This window comes from Mirounga angustirostris, unplaced genomic scaffold (genome assembly GCF_029215605.1).
Source record: "Mirounga angustirostris isolate CCGP_5_RB_7025 unplaced genomic scaffold, mMirAng1.0.hap1 SCAF_16, whole genome shotgun sequence".
Classification (NCBI taxonomy): Eukaryota; Metazoa; Chordata; class Mammalia; order Carnivora; family Phocidae; genus Mirounga; species Mirounga angustirostris.
In genome coordinates, this window is record NW_026991724.1 from 56,081,911 (window position 1) to 56,103,632 (window position 21,722).

General features: G+C 46.5%; 1 protein-coding gene across 11 annotated transcripts; it reads left to right on the forward strand.

Annotated features, from left to right (window-relative positions):
* The first annotated feature begins 40 nt into the window (after positions 1–40).
* ZNF331 (zinc finger protein 331) lies at positions 41–21,324 on the forward strand. Of its 11 annotated transcripts, none has more exons than XM_064581800.1 (7): positions 7,024–7,550; positions 8,221–8,285; positions 10,150–10,241; positions 13,765–13,878; positions 15,461–15,508; positions 16,651–16,777; positions 19,510–21,324. In XM_064581800.1, exons 5-7 carry the CDS (start codon positions 15,500–15,502, stop codon positions 20,829–20,831), a joined length of 1,458 nt encoding a protein of 485 aa, XP_064437870.1. In that variant the 5' UTR covers positions 7,024–7,550; positions 8,221–8,285; positions 10,150–10,241; positions 13,765–13,878; positions 15,461–15,499; the 3' UTR covers positions 20,832–21,324. The 11 variants fall into 11 exon arrangements, with proteins under 11 accessions (XP_064437867.1, XP_064437868.1, XP_064437870.1 ...); XM_064581799.1 differs by lacking the exon at positions 8,221–8,285 and adding an exon at positions 8,334–9,480; XM_045892237.3 differs by lacking the exon at positions 13,765–13,878 and adding an exon at positions 9,367–9,480 and having other exon boundaries at positions 7,027–7,550.
* Positions 21,325–21,722: the final 398 nt, after the last annotated feature.

The following is a 21,722-nucleotide window of genomic DNA, read 5'->3' on the forward strand; positions in this document are numbered from 1 at the left end:
CGCAGTCGTCCGTGCGCCGGTGCGCGGGTCGCTAGGACCCTAAGGCCCCCGCCAGACTCGGGTGGCGAGCTGCCCCGTCGCGGCGACGCGATCCGAGGGCCGGGGTCCGCGTCCGTTGCCGGTTAAAATCGCCCGGGGGGCATCCCCGCTTCTTCTCGGCCTCTGGCGTGGGGACCCGCCTGCCTCGTCGTTTTTCTGCCTGGGACCCTTGGCCGGCCGTCCTGACGCACCCGGGGCCGTGGGACGCCCCCTCTGGGCGCCGGGATTCTCGCCCGTCCAGCGGCGCCCTCCCTGAGCGTGTCGGGCCCCTGCCGGCTTTCCTCCCCGATCCTGGCCTGAGGCGCCGCCCCCACAGCGTCACAACCGCCCCTTACCCCGGGCTGCTCTTCACCGTTGCTCCCTCTGCGGAAGGTGAGCGGCTCCTGCCCCGTGAAAAGTCGTGTTTGGTCCGTCCCCAGCCTCATCTCCTGACCTGGCTGGTCGTGGTGTGGCTGGGGTGCCGCGTGCGGGAGCGCTGGGTTCCACGCCCGCAGCCAAAAAAGCATTCTTTTTTTTTTTTTTTTAGGTTTTATTTATTTATTTGACAGAGAGAGACACAGCGAGAGAGGGAACACGAGCAGGGGGAGTGCGAGAGGGAGAAGCAGGGAACCTGATGGGGGGCTCGATCCCAGGACCCCGGGATCATGACCTGAGCTGAAGGCAGACGCTTAACGACTGAGCCACCCAGGCGCCCCATAAAACATTATTTTATTTTATTTTTTAAAGATTTCATTTATTTATTTGACAGAGAGACACAGCGAGAGCGGGAACACAAGCAGGGGGAGCGGGAGAGGGAGAAGCAGGCTTCCCGCAGAGCAGGGAGCCCGATGCGGGGCTCGATCCCAGGACCCTAGGATCACGACCTGAGCCGAAGGCAGACGCTTAACGACTGAGCCACCCAGGTGCCCCATCTTTTTTTTTTTAATAAAGATTTTATTTATTTATTTGAGAGAGAATGAGATAGAGAGCATGAGAGGGGGGAGGGTCAGAGGGAGAAGCAGACTCCCCGCCGAGCAGGGAGCCCGATGCGGGACTCGATCCCGGGACTCCAGGATCACGACCTGAGCCGAAGGCAGACGCTTAACCGACTGAGCCACCCAGGTGCCCCAAGATTTTATTTATTTATTTGACAGAGAGAGACAGCGAGAGAGGGAACGCAAGCCGGGGGGGTGGGAGAGGGAGAAGCAGGCTCCCCGCTGAACAGGGAGCCCGATGCAGACTCGATCCCAGGACCCTGGGATCATGACCTGAGCCGAAGGCAGTTGCTTAACCAATTGAGCCACCCAGGCGCCCCAAAAAAGCATTCTTGACAGGTCTTTGGTGCAAGAAGGTGGTTTAATTACAGCCCGGGGACGGGACCCACGGGCAGAAAGAGATGCCCTGGGGTCACGAGGAGTGCCCATTGTACACTTCCACGTCGGGAGGGCGTTAGGGGGAGCCTAAGTGTCTGAGGAATTTCAGAAGCACGGTTTCCGGGACCTTGAGGGGGCTGGCTGTTGTTGGGAAAAGGTCACTTAGGACCGCCTAATAAAACCTGAGTCGTGAGACCCTTCAGATGTATATCGGTGGGCCATATGCCTGGGAAGACGATTGCCCGCACGTATCTCGGGGGTAGAGATGACGGAAGTCTCCAAAGGAATCTTTATATGTTAAAGTAGACTTACAGGGTCCAGGCGGTCGGGCGAGGATTGCCTCTTGCCCTCAGCAAAGTAACATCGGGGCAGCTGAGTTCCTAGAGGAATGTCACTCTGCCTGTTCCAAGGACTCGTCCATGTGCTGTAGGGGAGTAAGGGAATTTTAACTTCTCTTCTGCCTCGGTCCCACATCACAGCTGAGGCCTGGGATCCGCGTCTGTTGGGGTCCCAGACAGAGCAGGTTCCGCCACGCCCAGTGACAAAATTCAAAGGCAGAGAAACCAGTGGTGGCGAAAGGAGAAAGGGATTTACTTCCGGGAGGCTGACAGCAGAATAGCCTCTCAAAGACTTGTCTCCAAAGTGCTAAAAATACTCCCAGGTTTTTAAGGAAAATGTAGGGCAAAGGTGGGTGGGTGAGTAGTGCAGGTAGGCAGTGGAAGTCGAAGCGATGGTGTCTGTGAGTCAATCACCGGTGGGGACTTGCTGGCTCCCAGCCATCCTTACTGCTTGAGGGGGTAGTTTCAGTTTCCCCCAGGATGCTTTGCCCTCAGGATCTTCCAGCAGATGCAGGAAAGGCACTCGGCTTCCCCCATAACTGCCTCCGTATACATTGGAAAGGAGAGCCTGCAACAGGAAGACAAGTATTAACCGAGGCCCCTCCTCTGCATAATAGAACAATCTTGTTTTTCCAAACTTCTCTCTTTTCACCTTGCTAATGAGTTTTCTCCCCTACCCCTCTCCTTAGCTCAAGTGAGCTTCGTGGTGCCTTGTCTTTGGACTTTGGTGTCTGTGTGGATTCCCCGTACATTCACCTGTTAATCTGTCTCATGTCAGTTTGATTCTGAGTCCAGCTAGAAGGACCACAGGGCAAGGAAGGTCTCCCTCCCTGACATTCTCAATGCTCTTATTAGTCTAACAGTCAAAATAGAATCTCTGCTGTTTCAGGTATGTCATCGTGCCATCCGTGAATCCTGCTTCCCTTGTCTTGTTTCTGCCTTTACCTGTTTCCTCTGGGTCCCCACTCAGGCATTCTATGGTGAATGGGGAGAGCCCTGACTGGGCTTCTGGTCTCAGCCTCACTTTGATGAAAATGCTCCCAGTGTGGACTGCTGATCATAATGTTTGCTGAAATTTTCTTGCTGAAAAGTAATTTTTCAAATGCCATATTTGGCATGATTTAACTATCAGATATCTTACTGAAGGATCTGCAGTGCTCAAATATGTTTTCTTTAAATCTGTCATTTTGATGTATCGCATTAATCAGTGTTCTAATATGGAATCTTTCATTAATGGAATAAAGTGAATTTGGCTAATATTAAGTGCTAACTGGCTAAATTTAAATGGCTAAAGTCGTATTTATATCTTTACATTATGCGTTTAAAGGAGATTCAAGTTAGAATTTTCTTTTTTCATTTTGTTTAGTTTTTTTTTTTTTTTAAGATTTGTTTACTTATTTGAGAGAGAGAAAACGTGGCAGGGGTGGGGGGGACAGAGGGAGAGAGAGGGGAAGCAGACTTCCTGCTCTGTCCCAGAAGCCTGAGATCATGACCTGAGCCGAAGCAAAGAGTTGGAGCCTTAACTGAGCCTGAGCCACACAGGTGCCCCTCATTTTGTTGTTTTTTAATAGCCTAATATAATAATGTGAACAAATTTTTCTTCCTTAAAAGAGTTCACATCACATTGGAACTGTATCTGGCTTAAAATGAATCAGACCTTATTAGATTCAGAGACCACCAATGCCTTTTAATCTGTATATTGAACTTGGTTATTCAGATTTTCTTTTTTTTTAATATTTTATTTATTTATTTGTTTGTTTATTTGAGAGAAAGAGTGTGTGATAGGAGGGGCAGAAGGAGAGGGAGAGAGAGAATCTCAAGCAGACTCCCCACTGAGCATGGAGCCTGATGCAGGGCTTGATCTCATGACCTTGAGACCATGACCCAAGCCAAAATCAAGAATTGGACACTTAACCTACTGAGCCACCCAAATGCCCCCACATTGTTTTCTTTTTTAATCAGGATTTGCAACATAATCTAGAAAATAATGGATTTCCCTTAAAAATACAGATGTTTTTAAAAATAGAAGGTGCTTTACAATTTTACATTCTGAGCAGAAATACTTTAGGCTTCCAGTTTCTCCACAGCCTTCATAACAATGCTTTCACTCTTACGTATTGTAGCCATTGCAGTGGGTGTAATATTGCATTATGGTTTTGATTTGCATTTTCCTAATGCCTGGGGATGGTGAGCATATTTTCATTTGCTTATGAGCCATTCATGTATCTTTGGTGACATGTCTATTCAAGGCTTTTTCCCATTTCTTTTTCAGTTGGGTTGTTCATAAGCTGTAAAAATTCTTTGCATTTTTTACACATGGAAGTGTCTTCATTTTGCCCTAATTTTTTAATGATAGTTTTGCTGGATATAGCATTCCTGTTTGACTTTTTTTTATTCTTTCAGCACTTTGAATATTTTATTCCACTGCCTTCATTTGTTTACTATTGCTGGTGAAGTGCCAGGCATTGGTCCTATTGTTGTTACCCTCAATGTGGATGAGTCTTTTCTCTCACTGCTTCAGGATTTTTTCTGTCTTTTGCTTTCAACACTTTATGATGTGTCTCTTACAACTTCTGGATTTTGAACTGTAGTTAGAAATGATCTCCTTATTTCCCTGTTATGGACACATTTTAAGTTTATGACTTATTTTTAAAATTTTTTTAATTTAAATTCAATTTAGTTAACATATAGTGTATTATTAGTTTCAGGGGTAGAATTTAGTGATTCATCAGTTACATAAAACACCCAGTGCTCAAGGGCACCTGGGTGGCTCAGTCATTAAGCATCTGCCTTCAGCTCAGGTCGTGATCGCAGGTTCCTGGGATCGAGCCCCACATCGGGCTTCCTGCTCGGCGGGGAGCCTGCTTCTCCCTCTCCCATTCCCCCTGCTTGTGTTCCCTTTCTCGCTGTCTCTCTCTTTCTGTCAAATAAATAAAAAAATCTTAAAAAAAAAAAACAACACCCAGTGCTCAATGGTGCCCTCCTTAATGCCCATCACCCAGTTACCCCATCCCCCCACACCTCCCCTCCAGCAGTTCTGTTTGTTTCCTAGAGTTATGGTTTGCCTCTCTGTTTTTATCGTATTTTCTTTTCCTTTCCCTTCCCCTCCCCTATGTTCATCTGTTTTGTTTCTTAAATTCCACATATGAGTGAAACCATATGGTATTTGTCTTTATCTGACTAACTTACTTTGCTTAGTATAATACCCCCTAGTTCCATCCACGTCATTGCAGATGGCACGATTTCATTCTTTTTGATGGCTGAGTAATATTCCATTGTAGATATATATAGATATAGAGATATAGATAGATAGATAGATAGATAGATAGATAGATAGATGTATACCACATCTTTATCCATTCATCTGTCAATGGACATCTGGGCTCTTTCCATATTTTAGCTATTGTGAACATTGCTGCTATAAACATTGGGGTGCATGTGCCCCTTTGAATCACTATTTTTGTATCCTTTGGATAAATACCTAGTAGTGCAATTGCTGGGTTGTAGGGTAGTTCTATTTTTAACTTTTTGAGGGCTTATTTTTTTTACATTTACATCTCTGATCCATTTGTACTTTTTTCTGATATATAGTTTGAGATAGTGAATGAATTTGATCTTTCTCCAAATAACTACTCTGTCATTCCAACATCTTTAAATAGTTCATTACTGATGAAGAGACATTACAGTATCTTGACTTTACCCATTCTTTTTTTTTTAAGATTTTAGGGGCACCTGGGTGGCTCAGTCAGTTAAGCATCTGCCTTGGGCTCTGGTCATGATCCCAGGACCTTGGGATCAAGTCCCACTAGCCCCACACCGAGCTCCACAGCGGGCTCCCTGCTCAGTGGAGACCCTGCTTCTCCCTCTCCCTCTGCCCTTCCTCACCCCCCTCACCCTCTCTCTCAAATAAATTTATTTGACTCATGCACGCTCTCTCTCAAATTTATTTTTCGGGGCGCATGGGTGGCTCAGTTGGTTAAGCGACTGCCTTCAGCTCAGGTCATGATCTCAGCGTCCTGGGATTGAGCCCCACATTGGGCTCCCTGCTTGGCAGGAGGCCTGCTTCTCCCTCTCCCACTCCCCCTGCTTGTGTTCCCTCTCTTGCTATGTCTCTGTCTGTCAAATAAATAAATAAAATATTAAAAAAATTTTTATTTTTAAATAAATTTTTTAAAGTGTGGGGACGCCTGGGTGGCTCAATCGGTTAAATGTCTGCCTTTAGCTCAGGTCATGATCCCAGGGTCCTGGGATCGAGTCCCATGTTGGGCTCCTTGCTCAGCCAGGAGCCTGCTTCTCCCTCTGCCTACTGCTGTCCCTGCTTGTGCACTCTCTCTCTCTCTGACAAATAAATAAATAAAATCTTTAAAAAAAAAAAAAAAAAAGGATGCCTGGATGGCTCAACTGGTTAAACATCTGCCTTTAGCTCAGGTCATGATCCCAGGGTCCTGGGATTGAGTCCCACATCAGGCTCCCTCCTCATCCGGGAATCTGCTTCTTCCTCTGCCTGCTAATCTCCCTGCTTGTGCTCTCTCTGAAAAATAAATAAATAAAACTAAGAAAATAAAAAATAGCGTGCCTACAAGAAAAAGCCAGAAATAACTTATCATCACTCAAGGTAGTTTTTTTTTTTTTTTAAGATTTTATTTATTTATTTGACAGACACAGCGAGAGAGGGAACACAAGCAGGGGGAATGGGAGAGGGAGAAGCAGGCTTCCCGCTGAGCAGGGAGCCCGATGCGGGGCTCGATCACAGGACCCTGAGATCATGACCTGAGCCGAAGGCAGACACTTAATGACTGAGCCACCCAGGCGCCCCAAGGTAGCTTTTAAAAAGACCGATTTCTCTAGAATGTGTTAAAGAGACAAATATGCTGCCTTTACAAGGGATCAATACTAGAGTGGAACCACGAAGTTTGCCTTTATAAGGGAAAGCCTTACTTTATAGATATATCTCAGTTAATGGATGTAGAAGGAATGTCAGAATTAGAAAAACTTTTTTAAATAAATAATGATCTGAGGGACAAGTCTCAATCACTCTAAAATCAACCATTTAGGGTGCCTGGGTGGCTCAGTCAGTTAAGCGTCTGCCTGGGGCTCACATCATGATCCTGGAGTCCCAAGATCGAGCCCCCCATCAGGCTCCCCCCTCAGCAGGGAGTCTGCTTCTCCCTCTGACCCTCCCCCCTCTCATACTCTCTCTCTCTCTCATTCTTTCTCTCTTAAATAAAATCTTTATTTTTTAAATTTTATTTTATTACATTATGTTAATCACCATCATTAGTTTTTGATGTAGTGTTCCATGATTCATTGAGTGTAACACCCAGTGCTCCATTCAATACGTGCCCTCTTTAATACCCATCAGCAGGCTAACCCATCCCCCACGCAAATCGTTAAAAAAATCAAATCAAATCAACCATTTAGCAATGAGTAACATCGCACAGATGACTAGCCACCCTTATGTAAGGGACGGAAACGCTTGTTGGGAGCAGGGCCGGCCTCCCATTCACTACGCAGTTCTTTGCCCTGAACTACATTTCCCAGAAGTCTGTGAGGCACAGGTCCTTCGGGGCGTGTAGGGTTGCAAGCCGGGGAAGTGGACCACCGGGGGCCCAGCTCCTTGTATTCCCGGGCTGCTGGACTACATTTCCCAGAGGCCCGTGCGCCGCCCCGTCCCCAGAGTCGGAGCGCAGCGAGGTGCCTGCTGGGAGAGGTTTGCCGAGCCGAGGATTGTCTGCGCTCAGCATCCCGCGGCCCCGGTGCCGAGTTGACCTCAAGCCTTGCGCCCCGTCCTCACGCCCTGTGGGCCGTGGGGCCCCGAGCGGTGAGTGGCTGGCCTCCTGGGAGGGAAGCCGCGCACTCTGCGGAGGGAAGGGCGGCCAGGAGGGCGCCCCGGGGGAGGAGGCCGGACGCGAAGCCCGGGCCCGCGGCCCCGGAGAGAAGTGCAGGGGTGCGCGGGGGTGTCGGGGACCGGGGACCCCGGGGAGGGGACAGGCCGCGGCTCTGTGGCCGTGACGCACCTCGGGGAGTGCGTGGGGGCGGGGCGGCGCGGCCCGGCGGCCACTGCCCCGCGGTGGGAGGGGCCCCTGCGCCGCTGCGGGGGTGGCCGCGGGCCGGGGGGGGGGGGGGCGGGCAGCGTGCAGCCTGCAGCTGTGCGGTCGCGGCGGCTTACCCGGCCGCGGCCCCGAGGGAGGGCAGAGAAAGTGACCAGCAGGCAGGGCACAGGCACAGCGCCGAGGTGACCCAGGGCGAGCAGCGCTCTCCTTCCGGGCACCCCGAGTAGCAGGGCGGGAAGGGGAGATGCGGGCGGGGGCTGCTGCCTATTTCGGAACACCTCTTCCCTGCGGCCTGGTCCCCAGAAGCTCCGAGATCCTCGGATCCCTGCTCCCCCTCGTTCCCGACGGGTTTCAATTAGGACGTGCGGGCCTGGAGGGTGCTTTCCGATCCAGCTTGTTCTCCGGAGAGGCCCTAGAGTCTCCTCCTCTCTCCCGCAGGCCAGCCGTCCTCCGGAACAGGCATCCTGGAGAGGAAGACCCTTGTTACGCGTCTTAAAGCCAAGGTTCAGATGAGTTACCTGTTTTGTTCAGTAAATGTCTTGTGTTTATAGGACTTGAGAACATTTGCTTCCCTTGGCCTGAGATGTTCTCCCCAACAGTGACTAATCCTTTCCGGAGAGGTGTGATGGGGCCGTGCAGGTGTCTGCAGAGAACACAGAACAGAAGAATGCGGTGGGGAGGTTCGTGTTGTGCTTTATTGCAGCCTGAGATTTGGTCAGGAGGATCCTTGTCTTTAGGTGGGATCCGCAGTCTTGCCCACCGGCCTGACTTTCAGAGCACAGTGAGAACAGAGAAGGTTTGATGGTTTGGGCCAGTAAATGACAAAGTTACCAGCTTGGTGATGCTTTTAAAAGTGGGGTTTGAGGGCCGTCCTGCTGGCCCAGTCGGTAGAGTGTGCAGCTCTTAGGAAACGTGCTGCTGGAGCGAGCACTAGAGCGTGCAGCGCTTGATCCCGGGGTCGTGAGTTCCAGCCCCACGTTCGCCATGGAGCCTACTTAAAATTAAAAAAAAAAAAAAAAAAAAGTAAAATAAAATTCAAAGGAATTGAGCCATTATTTTGATAAGTAAATAAATAAAAGTGGGGTTTGAGCAAAGGGCTTTGTCATCAAAGGCAGGGATTTTTTTTTTCAGTGATCAGTAGAAATCTGTTGTATTATCCACATCTTGTCGGAAGCGTGACAGCTTCAGTCTGTTCCAGTTCCATTTTCGTATGAACTGCAAGAAGCAACATGGTTTGATGCTGAGTGAGTTCTGGAACTAGAGCAGAGGGCTTGGCAGAGTTTCTAAAAGGTCATATATTGAACAGTTCGTGCTTCGTGGGCTACATATGGTTCCATATTCTTCTTGTTTAATTGATCTTGTTAATGTTTAGGGTGGTTTTAGATTTGCAGAAAAAAATCGCGAAGTTAGTACAGAGAATTCCCAGGTACCCTGTACCCGCTGTGCCCTATTATTAACAACTTACATTAGTATGGGATGTTATTTACAGTTGGTGAGCCAATTCTGATACATTGTCATTAACTGAAGTCCACGCTTTTTTCAGATTTCCTTAGTTTTTACAGTAACATTCTTCATGTGTTCCAGGATGCCATCCCGGAGATCACATTACATTTCATTGTCGTGTGTCCTTAAGCTTCTCTTGGCTGTGACAGTTTCTCAGACTTCCCTTGTTTCTGATGACTTTGAAGGTTTTAAGAGGTACAGGTATTTGGTAGGATGCCCCTCTCTTGGAACCTGATGCTTTTCTCGTGATTGGACTGGGTTTATGGTTTTGGGGGTGGAAGATCACTACTTTTATCCTATCATGGCAAGAACACAAACTGTCAGCATGATTTATGATTGCTGAGTGTGAACTTGATCGTTTGGCTGAGGTGGTTTGTCCGTTTTCTCTACTGTGAGCTTACTCCCATTTTTCAAAGACTGGGTCTCCCCAAGTGACAGCTGTGTGTTTCAGAAGCCCTGTTACTAGAGCCTAGTCAGTCTGATCCTGCTTTGGTGGTCACGTCTTTCTCTCTTCCCACCCCCTCATTTGCTTGTAAGGACCCCCACAATTACTTTGGGCCCACCTGGCATAATTCAGGATACCTTCCTATCTTGAGGTCAGCTGATGAGCGACCCCAAGTCCACCTGCAACCTAACTGCCCTTTGCCATGTAACATAACATAGTCACAGGCTCCAGGGTTAGGATACAGACGTGTTTGGGAGGCAGTTGTCCTGCCTGCCACAGGCCTATCCATCCACAGTTCCCCTGATGACCGAAATATACCCACTGCCCCATAACTGTGGACTTTTTCTTTGTTGATTTGTTTTAAATTTGGGACTAGCTTAAATTATATTTCTTATCATGGAATTAATATTGGTTTGCAGCAAAAGGTTCAGCTTCCTAAGGAGCTCGTAAAGAAGAAACTCGAAATTACCCATAGCTGTACCATCCAGAGATAATTGCTGTTGATATTTTGGTATGTATGATTCCAGCCCTTCCCTCCCTCCCCCCAATGCATATGTGTGTGGTTTTGTTTCCAGAGCACTGGATCCTGCTAACCAACACGTAATTGAGCCAAACACTCTCCAAATCTTAGTTTATAGAGGAATCCAAGCTTTAAAAAAATCTCTCACACATTTACACCTTAAAGGATTAGAAAGACATCATTTGAAACTAATCCCATGAATAAATGATCAATAAAGACAGGCTTTCAAAATTTGATTTTCTGGGATTTTAACTTTTCTTTCACAGAACATGACAGGAGTCACTGACTTATTACAAGTATGAACTATACTATAACATTTCCATGGGCAGGTATATGAGTAAGATGACAGTAGTTTAAAACGTTCACATAAACAGAGGCACCTGGTTGACTCAGTCAGTGGAGCATGCAACTCTTAATCTCAGAGTCATGGGTTCGAACCCCATGTTGGGTATAGAGATTGCTTTTTTTTTTTTTTTTAATTAAAGTGTTCGAAGAAATCTTCCATATCACATGGAATACAAGATCCAGCCGCTTGCTAGTGTTCTCAGTTTGGCATCTTCTCAGTTTATGTTTATTTTATTTTATTTGTTATTTGTTTTAATTTAATTAATTTAATTTTTCATTTTATTTTAGTTATGACAGAGTGCGAGCAGGGGAGGGGCAAAGGGAGAGGGAGAGAGAGTCTCAAGCAGACTCCACGCTCAGCATGGAGCCGATGGGGGGGCTCGATCTCACAACCCTGAGATCAGGATCTGAGCTGAAACCAAGGGTTGGATGCTTAACTGACTAAGCCACCCAGGCGCCCCTCATTTTACATTCTTTGAGCTGGATTTTCCATGCAGAATCATGTCTGTCCCTCTCTGCTGGTGGAGAGGGAACATTTCTTCCTTCTATGTCTTATACTCTTTTTTTTTTTTTTTTTTGGCTACTGTTAATTTAAAAGAATTTCATTTTTAAGAGGCTCTGAAAGTTTTTAATTAGTGTGGATTATATAGACAGGTGTGAGAAGCACAAGAAGAAAGGAAAAGGCAGGCTTGAGTTTTTTCTATAAAATCAGATTAAGGGTTGTGTAGTGTTATTGATTTTCAGTCATAACTGCTAACTTGTATTAAGTAACTGTTAATATTATTGTGTTTTATGTAGATTAGCTTCCTAAAAGTTTGATGCAGTCTTACCTGGCAGGTATTGTTTCTACCCCAGTCTTAACTGTGGGGAGCAGACAGTGTGAGGTTAGTAATGGTCAGAGCTCAGATTCACATCCTGAATCCTGAAAGTCAGACCACAGAGGCTTATTCTTACTTTGATCGAGAGCTCTCCTCCCTGGGGCGCCTGGGTGGCTCGGTCGTTAAGCGTCTGCCTTCAGCTCAGGTCATGGTCCCAGGGTCCCGGGGTCCTGGGATTGAGCCCCACATCGGGCTCTCCCACTCCCCCTGCTTGTGTTCCCTCTCTCACTGTGTATCTCTCTGTCAAATAAATAAAACATCTTTAAAAAAAAAAAAAAGAGCTCTCCTCCCAAATTATGCATACATTATTAAAGCTACCTTCTTCACTTAGTAATTCAGCTTAAATTTCTTTCTCAAATAGTATAAATCAGTATCATTATTAGTAAGTATATTGGATGCCATTATAGCAGACCATAACTGGATCATAATTTATTTATGCTCTACCATGAGATATTTCTACTTTTTTTTTTTTTTTTTTTTCATTTTAAAAAATGATTCTCTGGAAAATCTGAATAAAATTGATGGATTACATCAGTATCAATGTCCTGGTGGTTATATTGTACTACAGATTTGATGTATTACCATTGGGGTAACTGGGTAAAGAGTACAGGATCCCGCTGTATTATTTCTTAAAACTGCATGTGAATCTACACTTACCTCAAAAAATTTTTTGGAACCTAGCCCTTGAACATTCTGGTATATGTATTTGTGCACTACTGTACCTATTTCCTTGGGATAAGTTTCAAAAAGTAGAATGTCGCCTCAAAACTATATGTCTGTTAAGTGCTTACAATACGATAGGAGTACGTGGGACAGCAGATGACTAAGAGGACATTGTTACCTGCACATTGCTTATGAGCCAGCCAGAAAGGGAAACTGGATGGAAGCCCAGGGCAGCCTGCGGTCAAGGCCTGTGGAGACTTATAGGTGACTGTGCCCTGAGAAGTGCCGGGAAGGGGACATCATTCTTACTGTGGCCACTGTTGGCAGGTCATGACCAGACAATTCTGAACACATGGGCTCTGTGCGGCATACATGGAATTTGTTTTCTAAGTTCTATACCGTACATGTTTTCTCTAATGACGTTGACGCAAAGTGAAGACTAACAGGGTCAGGTGGTTTAGAATTCCACAGGGCACCGTGGCTGGAAGGACAAGCTCAGAAGTCAAGTTCACCCTCCCACCAAGATAGCAGTCAGTATGTACAGGTCGTCCCTTGGAATCTTAGTCATTTTTCCAGTCAGTGCCCCGACATATGTGGGTATAGGTAGACATCAGAGAGTTGGCTTAGGTATTAAGCAAAAGGAAACAAAAGTTGTGCATAAAATAATGCAAAGGTACCTCAAAAGGAAACTGTTTAAAGAGAAGTTTCTCTGAGAGTCTGTCATTTATGAATTGAAAAGAAATAAACACACATACATACATATGTCAGGCCAAAGCCTGGCTCTTGTTACACACCCAGTGAGGTGTATTTAAAAAAGAAAATCAAGGTCAGAGGGTGTGTCAGAATCACCAGGACCACCACCAGCTTCTGTGATTGTCTGGGTGGACTCACAGCATTCACCACATAGTCCTATTCCAGGCCAGGATTTATTACAGTGACACACAGCACCGTCAGCAGGAGAGGGAGAGCCGCAGAGGACGGACGACATCGGGAGGAAGCCAGGCACATGCTTCCCAGGGCACTTTCCCAGTGCAGTCACACAGGACATGCTTAATTCCTCCAGCAGCAAGTTACAGCAAGACATGCGAAGCCTTGTCCACCAGGGAAGCTCATCTGGGCCAAGGGAGGCCAAGGTTTTTATCAGGGGGCAGTCACAGAGACACCCTCTCTCTGGCACATACCAAAATTCCAGACTCCCAGAGGAAAGCAAGGGCTCAGTATAAACCACATCTTTTATACAAACAGTCGAAGAGCAGTGAGCCACTCTTGTCAATTAGGGAACCACGGGGACCTTCTGGAAGTCCAGCTAAGGGCCAGTCTTGCAGGCAGTTTCAGACCTGCTCGTTACTCTTTCTGCACAAGGGATCTATCTATCTGTTGATGTTGTGGTTTGCTTCCGTCTGTATGTGTCTCTTCTCTCTCTATATATATACACACACATGTATCCTATATACGTACACATATGTTCGTATGTAGACTTTTACTAGTGTGTTGTTGTATCCTGTTTTGGTAGCCTGATTTCTCTACTGACAGTGTATCTGAAGTGTTATTCATTGTCTTGTAAGGATTTCTTTGAACATTTCATGATCCTTGACTCTTACATCAATATTCTGCGTGTATTTCTGCAGTGAGTTTTTCTGGGTGCAGGGTGCTGAATGTTGCCTGGGCCTTTGCTTCTCCATCCTGTCCATCTGCCATGTTTTGACCGACCTCACCCTACCTAGAGGCCAGGAGAGGTTCAGGTTTGAATGTGCAGCCCCCCTTCACCCTGGGTGGTGTGGCTGGAGGGGGCGGGATGTTGCTCAGCGTCAGACCAAGCACCCTAAGTGCACCCCATCTCAGGTCCAGGATCACAGTGCACCTGCCCAGAGTTAGCCAGACTGAGAGGTTTGGGGGCACAGTATCCACACGAGATTACCCTCAGTTCTGACACCCAAATCCATGTTCAGGACTTTCGTGAAAGCACCTTCAGGGCTAGAAGGATTCCTGGAACTCACTGAGAGCCATTCTACTCACAGTTCCAGGTAATTACAGGGAGAGGATGCAGATTAACCAGCCAGGGAAACAAGCACATAAGCTAACGTCCAGGAGTGTCCCCAGCATGGAGCTTCCAGTGTCCTGTCCCCCTGGAGTTAGGACTGGGTGTTCTGTCAGCATCATGATAGGACAATATGCATAGAGTATCGCCAACTAGGGAAGCTCACGTGAGCTTTGAGGTCCAGAGTTTCCACTGGGGCTTCAGCACATAGGCACGGTTGATTGATTGAATGATTGATGGTCCAGACATGACTGACTCATTGTCTACATGTTAATCTCAGTACCCAGGCTAGTTGATACCCCATGACCCAAAGCACCCACCCTGAATCACCTGGTTGGTCTTCTTGGTGTAGCCAGTTCCCACCCTAAGTAAGACTGGTTGGGGATGGCCAGCTTCACCCAAAACAAAGACATTCCTATCAGGTATAATGTAGATTACCTCTTAGAAGTTGGGGGCAAAAGACAAAGAAGAATGGGATCTTGCCATTTGCAACAAGATGGATGCACCTAGAGAGTATTATGCTAAATGAAAAGAGAAAGATAAAAACCACATGACTTAACTTATATGTGGAATCTAAATAATAAAGCATACGAACAAACAAAAACAGAAACAAACCCATAAATCCAGAGAACAGACTAGCATAGTTGCCAGAGGGGCGGGAGGCCCAGGCTTCCAGGTACGGAGTGCGTCATGGGGAAGAAAGTCACAGCATAGGGAACATAGTCCGTGGTACCGTGATAGCGTCGTGTGGCGCCCAATGGCAGCTACATCTGTGGTGCACATGGCGTAACATACAGACCAGTGGAGTCGCTAGGTTGTATGCCTGACACTGATGTGATCATGTGTCCGCATACTTCAGTTAAAAAACTTTTGAGGGGCTCTCGATCTTAGGGTTGTGAGTTCAAGCCCAATGTGTGGGGTAGAGCCTAGTTTAAAAAAAAATTTTTTTTTTAAGTTATACTGAGAAACGACAGATGAAAGTAGGTCTGACTTCAAGGCAAAAACAAATAAAAACTCTTCTACTGTGTGCACAGCTGGGTTTCATAGGGCTTCAGGGAGAGCTTTTTTCCCTTTTGTCCAGATCCCTCTTCATCCTCTCCGATGCATCGTGTTGATGTGTGCATGTTGTGGGGGAGGAAACGGCCAGGGTCGGGGGGTTTGGAAGCAAAGATGGAGGAGCAGGAAGCTTGTATTAAGTCATTTTGGGACCAAGGTGCACTTATTTTAATGCCTCTTTTTTTCTCGTATATCTCTGGCTTCTGTGGATTTTGTGTCTTTGGTAAAAGAAACCCCAAGAGGACTGATCAGTTCTTGATTCTAAAACTATGGCGCACGTAAGTATGTATTTCTCTTTCCTTCTTGAAATGTGATATTTGGGTCCTGTGGCTATTTTTGTGAACTATCCTGAAGCCTCCTGCCCAACTGAGGCCCATATAATTACCCACTGCCCAGTTCTTCCTGTTCCGGCGAACGACAATGCCGTATAGCCCTGTGCCCACCTGTGGCTAATGCCCACTTCACCACTGAGCTGGGGATTCAGTGTCTCCTCTGCGTTCACCTTGTCAAGAGTAACGCTGGAGCAGTGGGGGAGGAGAGTCCCTTGAAAGAAATACTTGAGTCACGTGTGCGGCTTATGAGTTGCAGATGGTGGTCCCATTTGACCACATGCAGAAACTAAAACTCCCTGCTGTTCTCCACGGATGTTTTTCCCAGGCAGAGAGGAGAGAATGCTCACGTTGGTTGGTCTCTGTGTCAGTGGTGGTGATAGCTGGAGCTCCGTGAGGCTCTTGGGATTGGATAGGGCTGTGGTTGGGGCCTGAGCACTGAGAGCCATGATGTTACTAGGGGATTTGAGGGGTGCGTGTTGTCGAGCAGACCCTCCAGACCTCTGTGTGCATCCACATCATCTGACACCCATAGCCTAAATCAGAATCAGAGAAAAGGCAGGGGTGGTGGGTCGTAATGGTCTTAAGAAGGTCACTCGGTACAGAAGTCCCAGGTGATCATATACCCCGAGAATTGGGGAAAACCTTAGATGTTTGGTTTTACCTAAGTGTACAACTGTAAGAATGAAGTCCAGTTCATCTCTACGATGGAATAAGAAAATGCTTTTGTGGTTACATAGAAGACTGCTTAAAACCTTGGCAAAATGATGACCTTGAGGCTGAGAACATTCAGACACGTAAACCCTAGTTTCAAAAATAAAAGATCTCCCTTCACACAACAGAAACAAAACCCTAGGCATTTTCCTTCCCTTGAAGGATGGAAAGGGTGCCGCAGGCGTCCACACTTGCCGAGATGTTACCAGGTAACGGGCTCTTCAGGAACATTAGGAGCTCTGCTCCGTCGCAGTCCCCACTGTGCCCTGTGCACGTCACAGGCCTGTGGTCTGCTGCTGTGTCCAGCCCAACCCAGAGCAGAAGAGCCCTTTTTGTGCTGTCCTTCATTTCCGGGACGTGTGGGTTTGTGTTTTCAGGGTTTGGTGACGTTCTCAGATGTAGCCATCGACTTCTCTCAGGAGGAGTGGGCATGCCTGGACTCCACGCAGAGGGATCTGTACTGGGATGTGATGTTGGAGAACTACAGTAACCTGGTCTCCCTGGGTGAGTTGCCTGCCCCCTGGAATGTCAGCTGCCTCCACTGGGAATGTCAGGACTGACTTCAAGAAATGAATTCCTTCCTCTTCTCAAGAAGTGCCTTGAGCCTTGTCGTATCTAAAATGGGCACCTCGCACCTTCATCTCCTTGTCCTCTTCCCACCTTTGTCTGGCCCTTCCTGTAATCCTCTCTCTTCCTTAGTGAGCAAAGGGTGAATTCAAATTCTGGGCTGTTTACTTCACACCCATCCTCAAGGAGCTGAGCTTCATACTATGATAGTATGTTCACGCCCAGACTGCTACTGATGGCCTGTGGTACTCTGCAGAACCCCCCTTCAGGGAACTTGACTTCCTTCAGTAAACAAGCCTGTGTTTGATGTGGATTGAATGGACAGCATTCACGTAAAACCAAAGCAAGCATTGTACCTGAAGTGAGGTTGAAAGTTACAATTCCTGGGCGCCTGGGTGGCTCAGTTGGTTAAGCGACTGCCTTCGGCTCAGGTCATGATCCTGGAGTCCCTGGATTGAGTCCCACATCGGGCTCCCTGCTCGGCAGGAAGTCTGCTTCTCCCTCTGACCCTCCCCCCTCTCATGTGCTCTCTCTCATTCTCTCTCAAATAAATAAATAAAATCTTAAAAAAAAAAAAAAGAAAGAAAGTTACAATTCCTGAATTCTGAGTTACACGTTGGATGACATCTTGTAAATGTCTCCGGTTAGGTCTTGTTTTTCTGTTAGAGAAATAACAGCCATAATAGTCACGGCTAATGTGCTCACCCTGTACCAGGCATTGGCAGCACTGTGTGTGTGAGCAAATACACTTCACCTTAATCCCACCAGTTTACGAGGTAGGCACGACTGCTAGGTCTAATTTGTAGGTGCGTATACTCAGGCGTGGAGTGACTTGATCAGACAGGGGAGGCCGAACCAAGAATCCACACTGTCACCTACCCTCTTGTACTTGCCTCCATGGGTAAGGCCCTCGGAAGTTTAAGACCTTTCCTATCTGGTTGCGGTTGCCTGTTCTTTAATCCTTTCTCTTTTCTGAAGTCTTATCATTTTGACTTTTAGCTTGTCATAAATTTGACTAAGTCTCCATCAAAGGTTTTTTTTTTTAAGATTTTATTTATTCATTTGAGATAGAGCATGAGTGGCAGAGGGGGTGGAGTGCAGGCAGAGGGAGAGGGAGAAGCAGACTCCTCGCTGAGCACAGAGCCTGATGTGGGACTCGATCCCAAGACCTGGAGATCACGACCTGAGCCGAGGGCAGACGCTTAACCGACTGAGCCACCCAGATGTCCCTACAATGAATTTTTGAGCATATAATTTTTTTCTTAAATTCTACACCAGGTGGCATTTTTTTGAAAGCAGGACCTTCCATTTCTAAGCCAGATGTGACTTGCTGAGGAGTGAGGGAAAGAGCCGTGATGGTTGAGAGGGAGGACAGTACAGAGGAGAGTGACAGCCGGACTGGCTGGGACAAGCCATCGCTGTAGTAAGCAGCCAGGCAAGGCAGGGAGCAGGTGCACCCCTGGGGCATGGAAGGCTCCCTAAGAAGGCCACGGATGGCCTCTGGGGAAGAAGTCACCACCGTGAACCTGATCTTTGCCCCAGTCCCTCCCACTGGTCTCCTGTTTTGCTCCTGCTTCCCATGCTGCTGATGCTGCTGGTCCGTGGACCACACCTTGAGGAGCAGGGGTATAGACAACGTGATCCCGTGCCCTTTGTAGCTCCTGCAAGTTCGTTGGCATCCTAGCTTCGAATGCGTTTTTCCTTTTATCTGATTTTCGCTAATACTTCTTCCTGCGTGCTGTTACGTTCTAATATCACAGGACGTTACCCGGTATGGCTTACTGACACTCGGTGCCTAGATCCAGTGCTCAACGGGCATTCACCATGGTGATCTTCTGTCACTGCTTCATTTGTTTGCTCTACTAATGCTTTATAGAGAAACTGTGCTCCGTCGGCTAGTTGGTCATGTAGTGACACTGTTCATGGTGGATAAAAACATTTTTAAAGGGAAAATTATGAGTTCTAATAATAAAGGGCTGGTTGGCCAGCATGCTCCAAAGCTGATCGTCTAACACTTGGTGGCATCATTATGAACTCATGAATTTAAGCATGTTGCGGGTTTTGCAGCCCGTTGGAGTTAGCGTCCTCACTGATGGTCAGATCCTCCTACTAAACATTCCCCCACAGGCGTTTACCGTGTTTGTTACAGTTAATCCTACACGTTGTCCCTTTTATTGCCTTTGATGGTCGGTCTTTTTGTCCAGAATCACTTTTCATTATATGACTGACATATATATTAATTTCAGAATATTAATTTTATACCCAGGTAACCAGCCGTATATATTGTTTTTCACATTTGTTCTATATTTGATTTTCCTGGGTTTTCCAGGTATGTCATCACATCATCTGCAAATTGTGCTCTTTTTCATCTTTATTTTTGAGATCTGCCCCTCCGTTTGCTGTTTGCTTAATTGTGTCAGCTGATAGGAAATAGTAGGGCTAAGAGGCAGTTCCTTTTCCTTGTCTGACTTTAGCAGGAGTGTCCCCGGTGTTTCCTCGTTGAGTATTGTGGTGCCGGAAGTGGACTGAACATTTAACGAGAGCCCTAGGTGATTCGTGTTTGTTCTCCTAGAGAAGTTAATTTCTGTTTGAGAAGTTTTTGTTTTGTGGTTAGATTCGTTTGTGTTTTCATTTTCCTTAAAAGGAAACAAAATGTTATTTTTTTCCAGATTTAGAGTCACCGTATGGGACCAAGAGTTTACCTACAGAAAAGGGCATTTATGAAATAAATTTATCCAAATGGAACTCAGATGGAAGAAGTAAATCCCTTGGCCTTGACTGGATGTGTGAAGGTGAGTTTGAAGGACCACGGGGCCAAGAGGGCTGTTTCAATCAACTGATAATCAACTGTGAGAAAACGCCCACTTGTAGAGAAAATACCTCTGTTAGGCCACATCAAAGACTTCATACTAGGGAGAATTCCTATGAATGTAAGGAATGTGGGAAGGCCTTTAGTCGTGGCTACCAGCTCACTCAGCATCAGAAAATTCACACGGGTGAGAAACCCTACGAATGTAAGGAATGTAAAAAGGCCTTTCGTTGGGGTAATCAACTCACTCAGCATCAGAAAATCCACACTGGTGAGAAACCCTATGAATGTAAGGACTGTGGGAAGGCCTTTAGATGGGGTTCAAGCCTCGTCATTCATAAGAGAATCCATACGGGTGAGAAACCCTATGAATGTAAGGACTGCGGGAAAGCCTTTAGACGTGGTGACGAGCTCACTCAGCATCAGAGATTTCACACTGGGGAGAAAGACTATGAATGTAAAGACTGTGGCAAGACCTTTAGCCGTGTGTATAAACTCATTCAGCACAAGAGAATCCATAGTGGCGAGAAACCCTATGAATGTAAGGACTGTGGGAAGGCCTTTATCTGTGGCTCGAGCCTCGTTCAGCATAAGAGAATTCATACTGGCGAGAAGCCCTATGAATGCCAGGAATGTGGGAAGGCCTTTACTCGAGTCAATTATCTCACTCAGCATCAGAAAATCCACACTGGTGAGAAACCCCACGAATGTAAGGAGTGTGGGAAGGCCTTTCGCTGGGGTTCGAGCCTTGTTAAACATGAGAGAATTCATACTGGTGAGAAGCCATATAAGTGCACAGAATGTGGGAAGGCCTTTAATTGTGGCTACCACCTCACCCAGCACGAGAGAATCCACACTGGTGAAACGCCTTACAAGTGTAAGGAGTGTGGGAAGGCCTTCATCTATGGGTCAAGCCTCGTTAAACATGAGAGGATTCATACAGGGGAGAAACCCTATGAATGTAAAGAGTGTGGGAAGGCCTTTAGTCATGGCCATCAACTTACACAGCATCAGAAAATTCACACTGGGGAGAAATCCTTTGAGTGTAAGGAATGTGGGAAGGCGTGTAACCACGTGAACCATCAGAGAGTTCACACTGCTGAAAAACCTACTGAACAAGAAGAAGGTGCAGAAGCTTCTATACAACATTCATTCCTTCCACAGCACAAGGAAAATCCATGATACAGTTTAACATAAGAAAGCCTTCAGTGGTCACTCTCCTGCTTATAAGCATCTCAGAATAGTCATGCTCCAGACAAATTTGGAGAATGGAGAGATCACTTTTTCTTAGTGATCACAACACACTCAGTGTAGACTTGTTTTTTCGTTTTGCCACATCGGTTTAATGAGTGGATAGAAGCCTCCCGCTACCATTCGAGCTCCGCCTCACTTCACATTTGTTCTAGGGAATAACTGCTGATGTAACATATGTGGAAAAGCCTCTCGCCATGGTACACACCCTCCCTGTTACCATCACCATCCCACCTCTTTACTGCTGTGACACACTGGGAAAATGACCTGTTACCCCTGTGTGTTGTGTGTGAAATGGGGATAATCACATGTACCTAATACTGCTGTTGTGGTGACTGAGTTTGGTACACGTAAACTCTCTGGAGGTGTATTTGGAACATTGTGTAAGCTCAATAAATATTAGCTGCTGTTGTTCTTACCATCACGACTGTTAGTGTTGCTCTTAGTGAATTCCTACAGGAATACCCTCTGTGGGTACAAAGAATTAGAAGAGACGGTCAAGCTTGTAGAAGAAAATATAGGAGATTACGGTCACAGCCCTGGGTGGATGGTGTTTCTTAGTACACAGAAGATGCTAAACATAAAATAGAAAGTTTATACGTTGGACTTTCTCGAAAGGACAAAGTTCTGTTCATCAAGTGACACCATGAAGACTGAAAAAAGCAAGAGGCAGACTGGGAGAAGTAATACTTAATCTCCATGCACCAGGTAAAGGACTCACATAGAAAACAGAATCCCCCAAGTCAGTAATAAATCCGTTTTAAAGGGGTGAGGGGACTTAAATAAGCACAAGAGAAGATGGCCAAATGGTCAGTGAGCAAG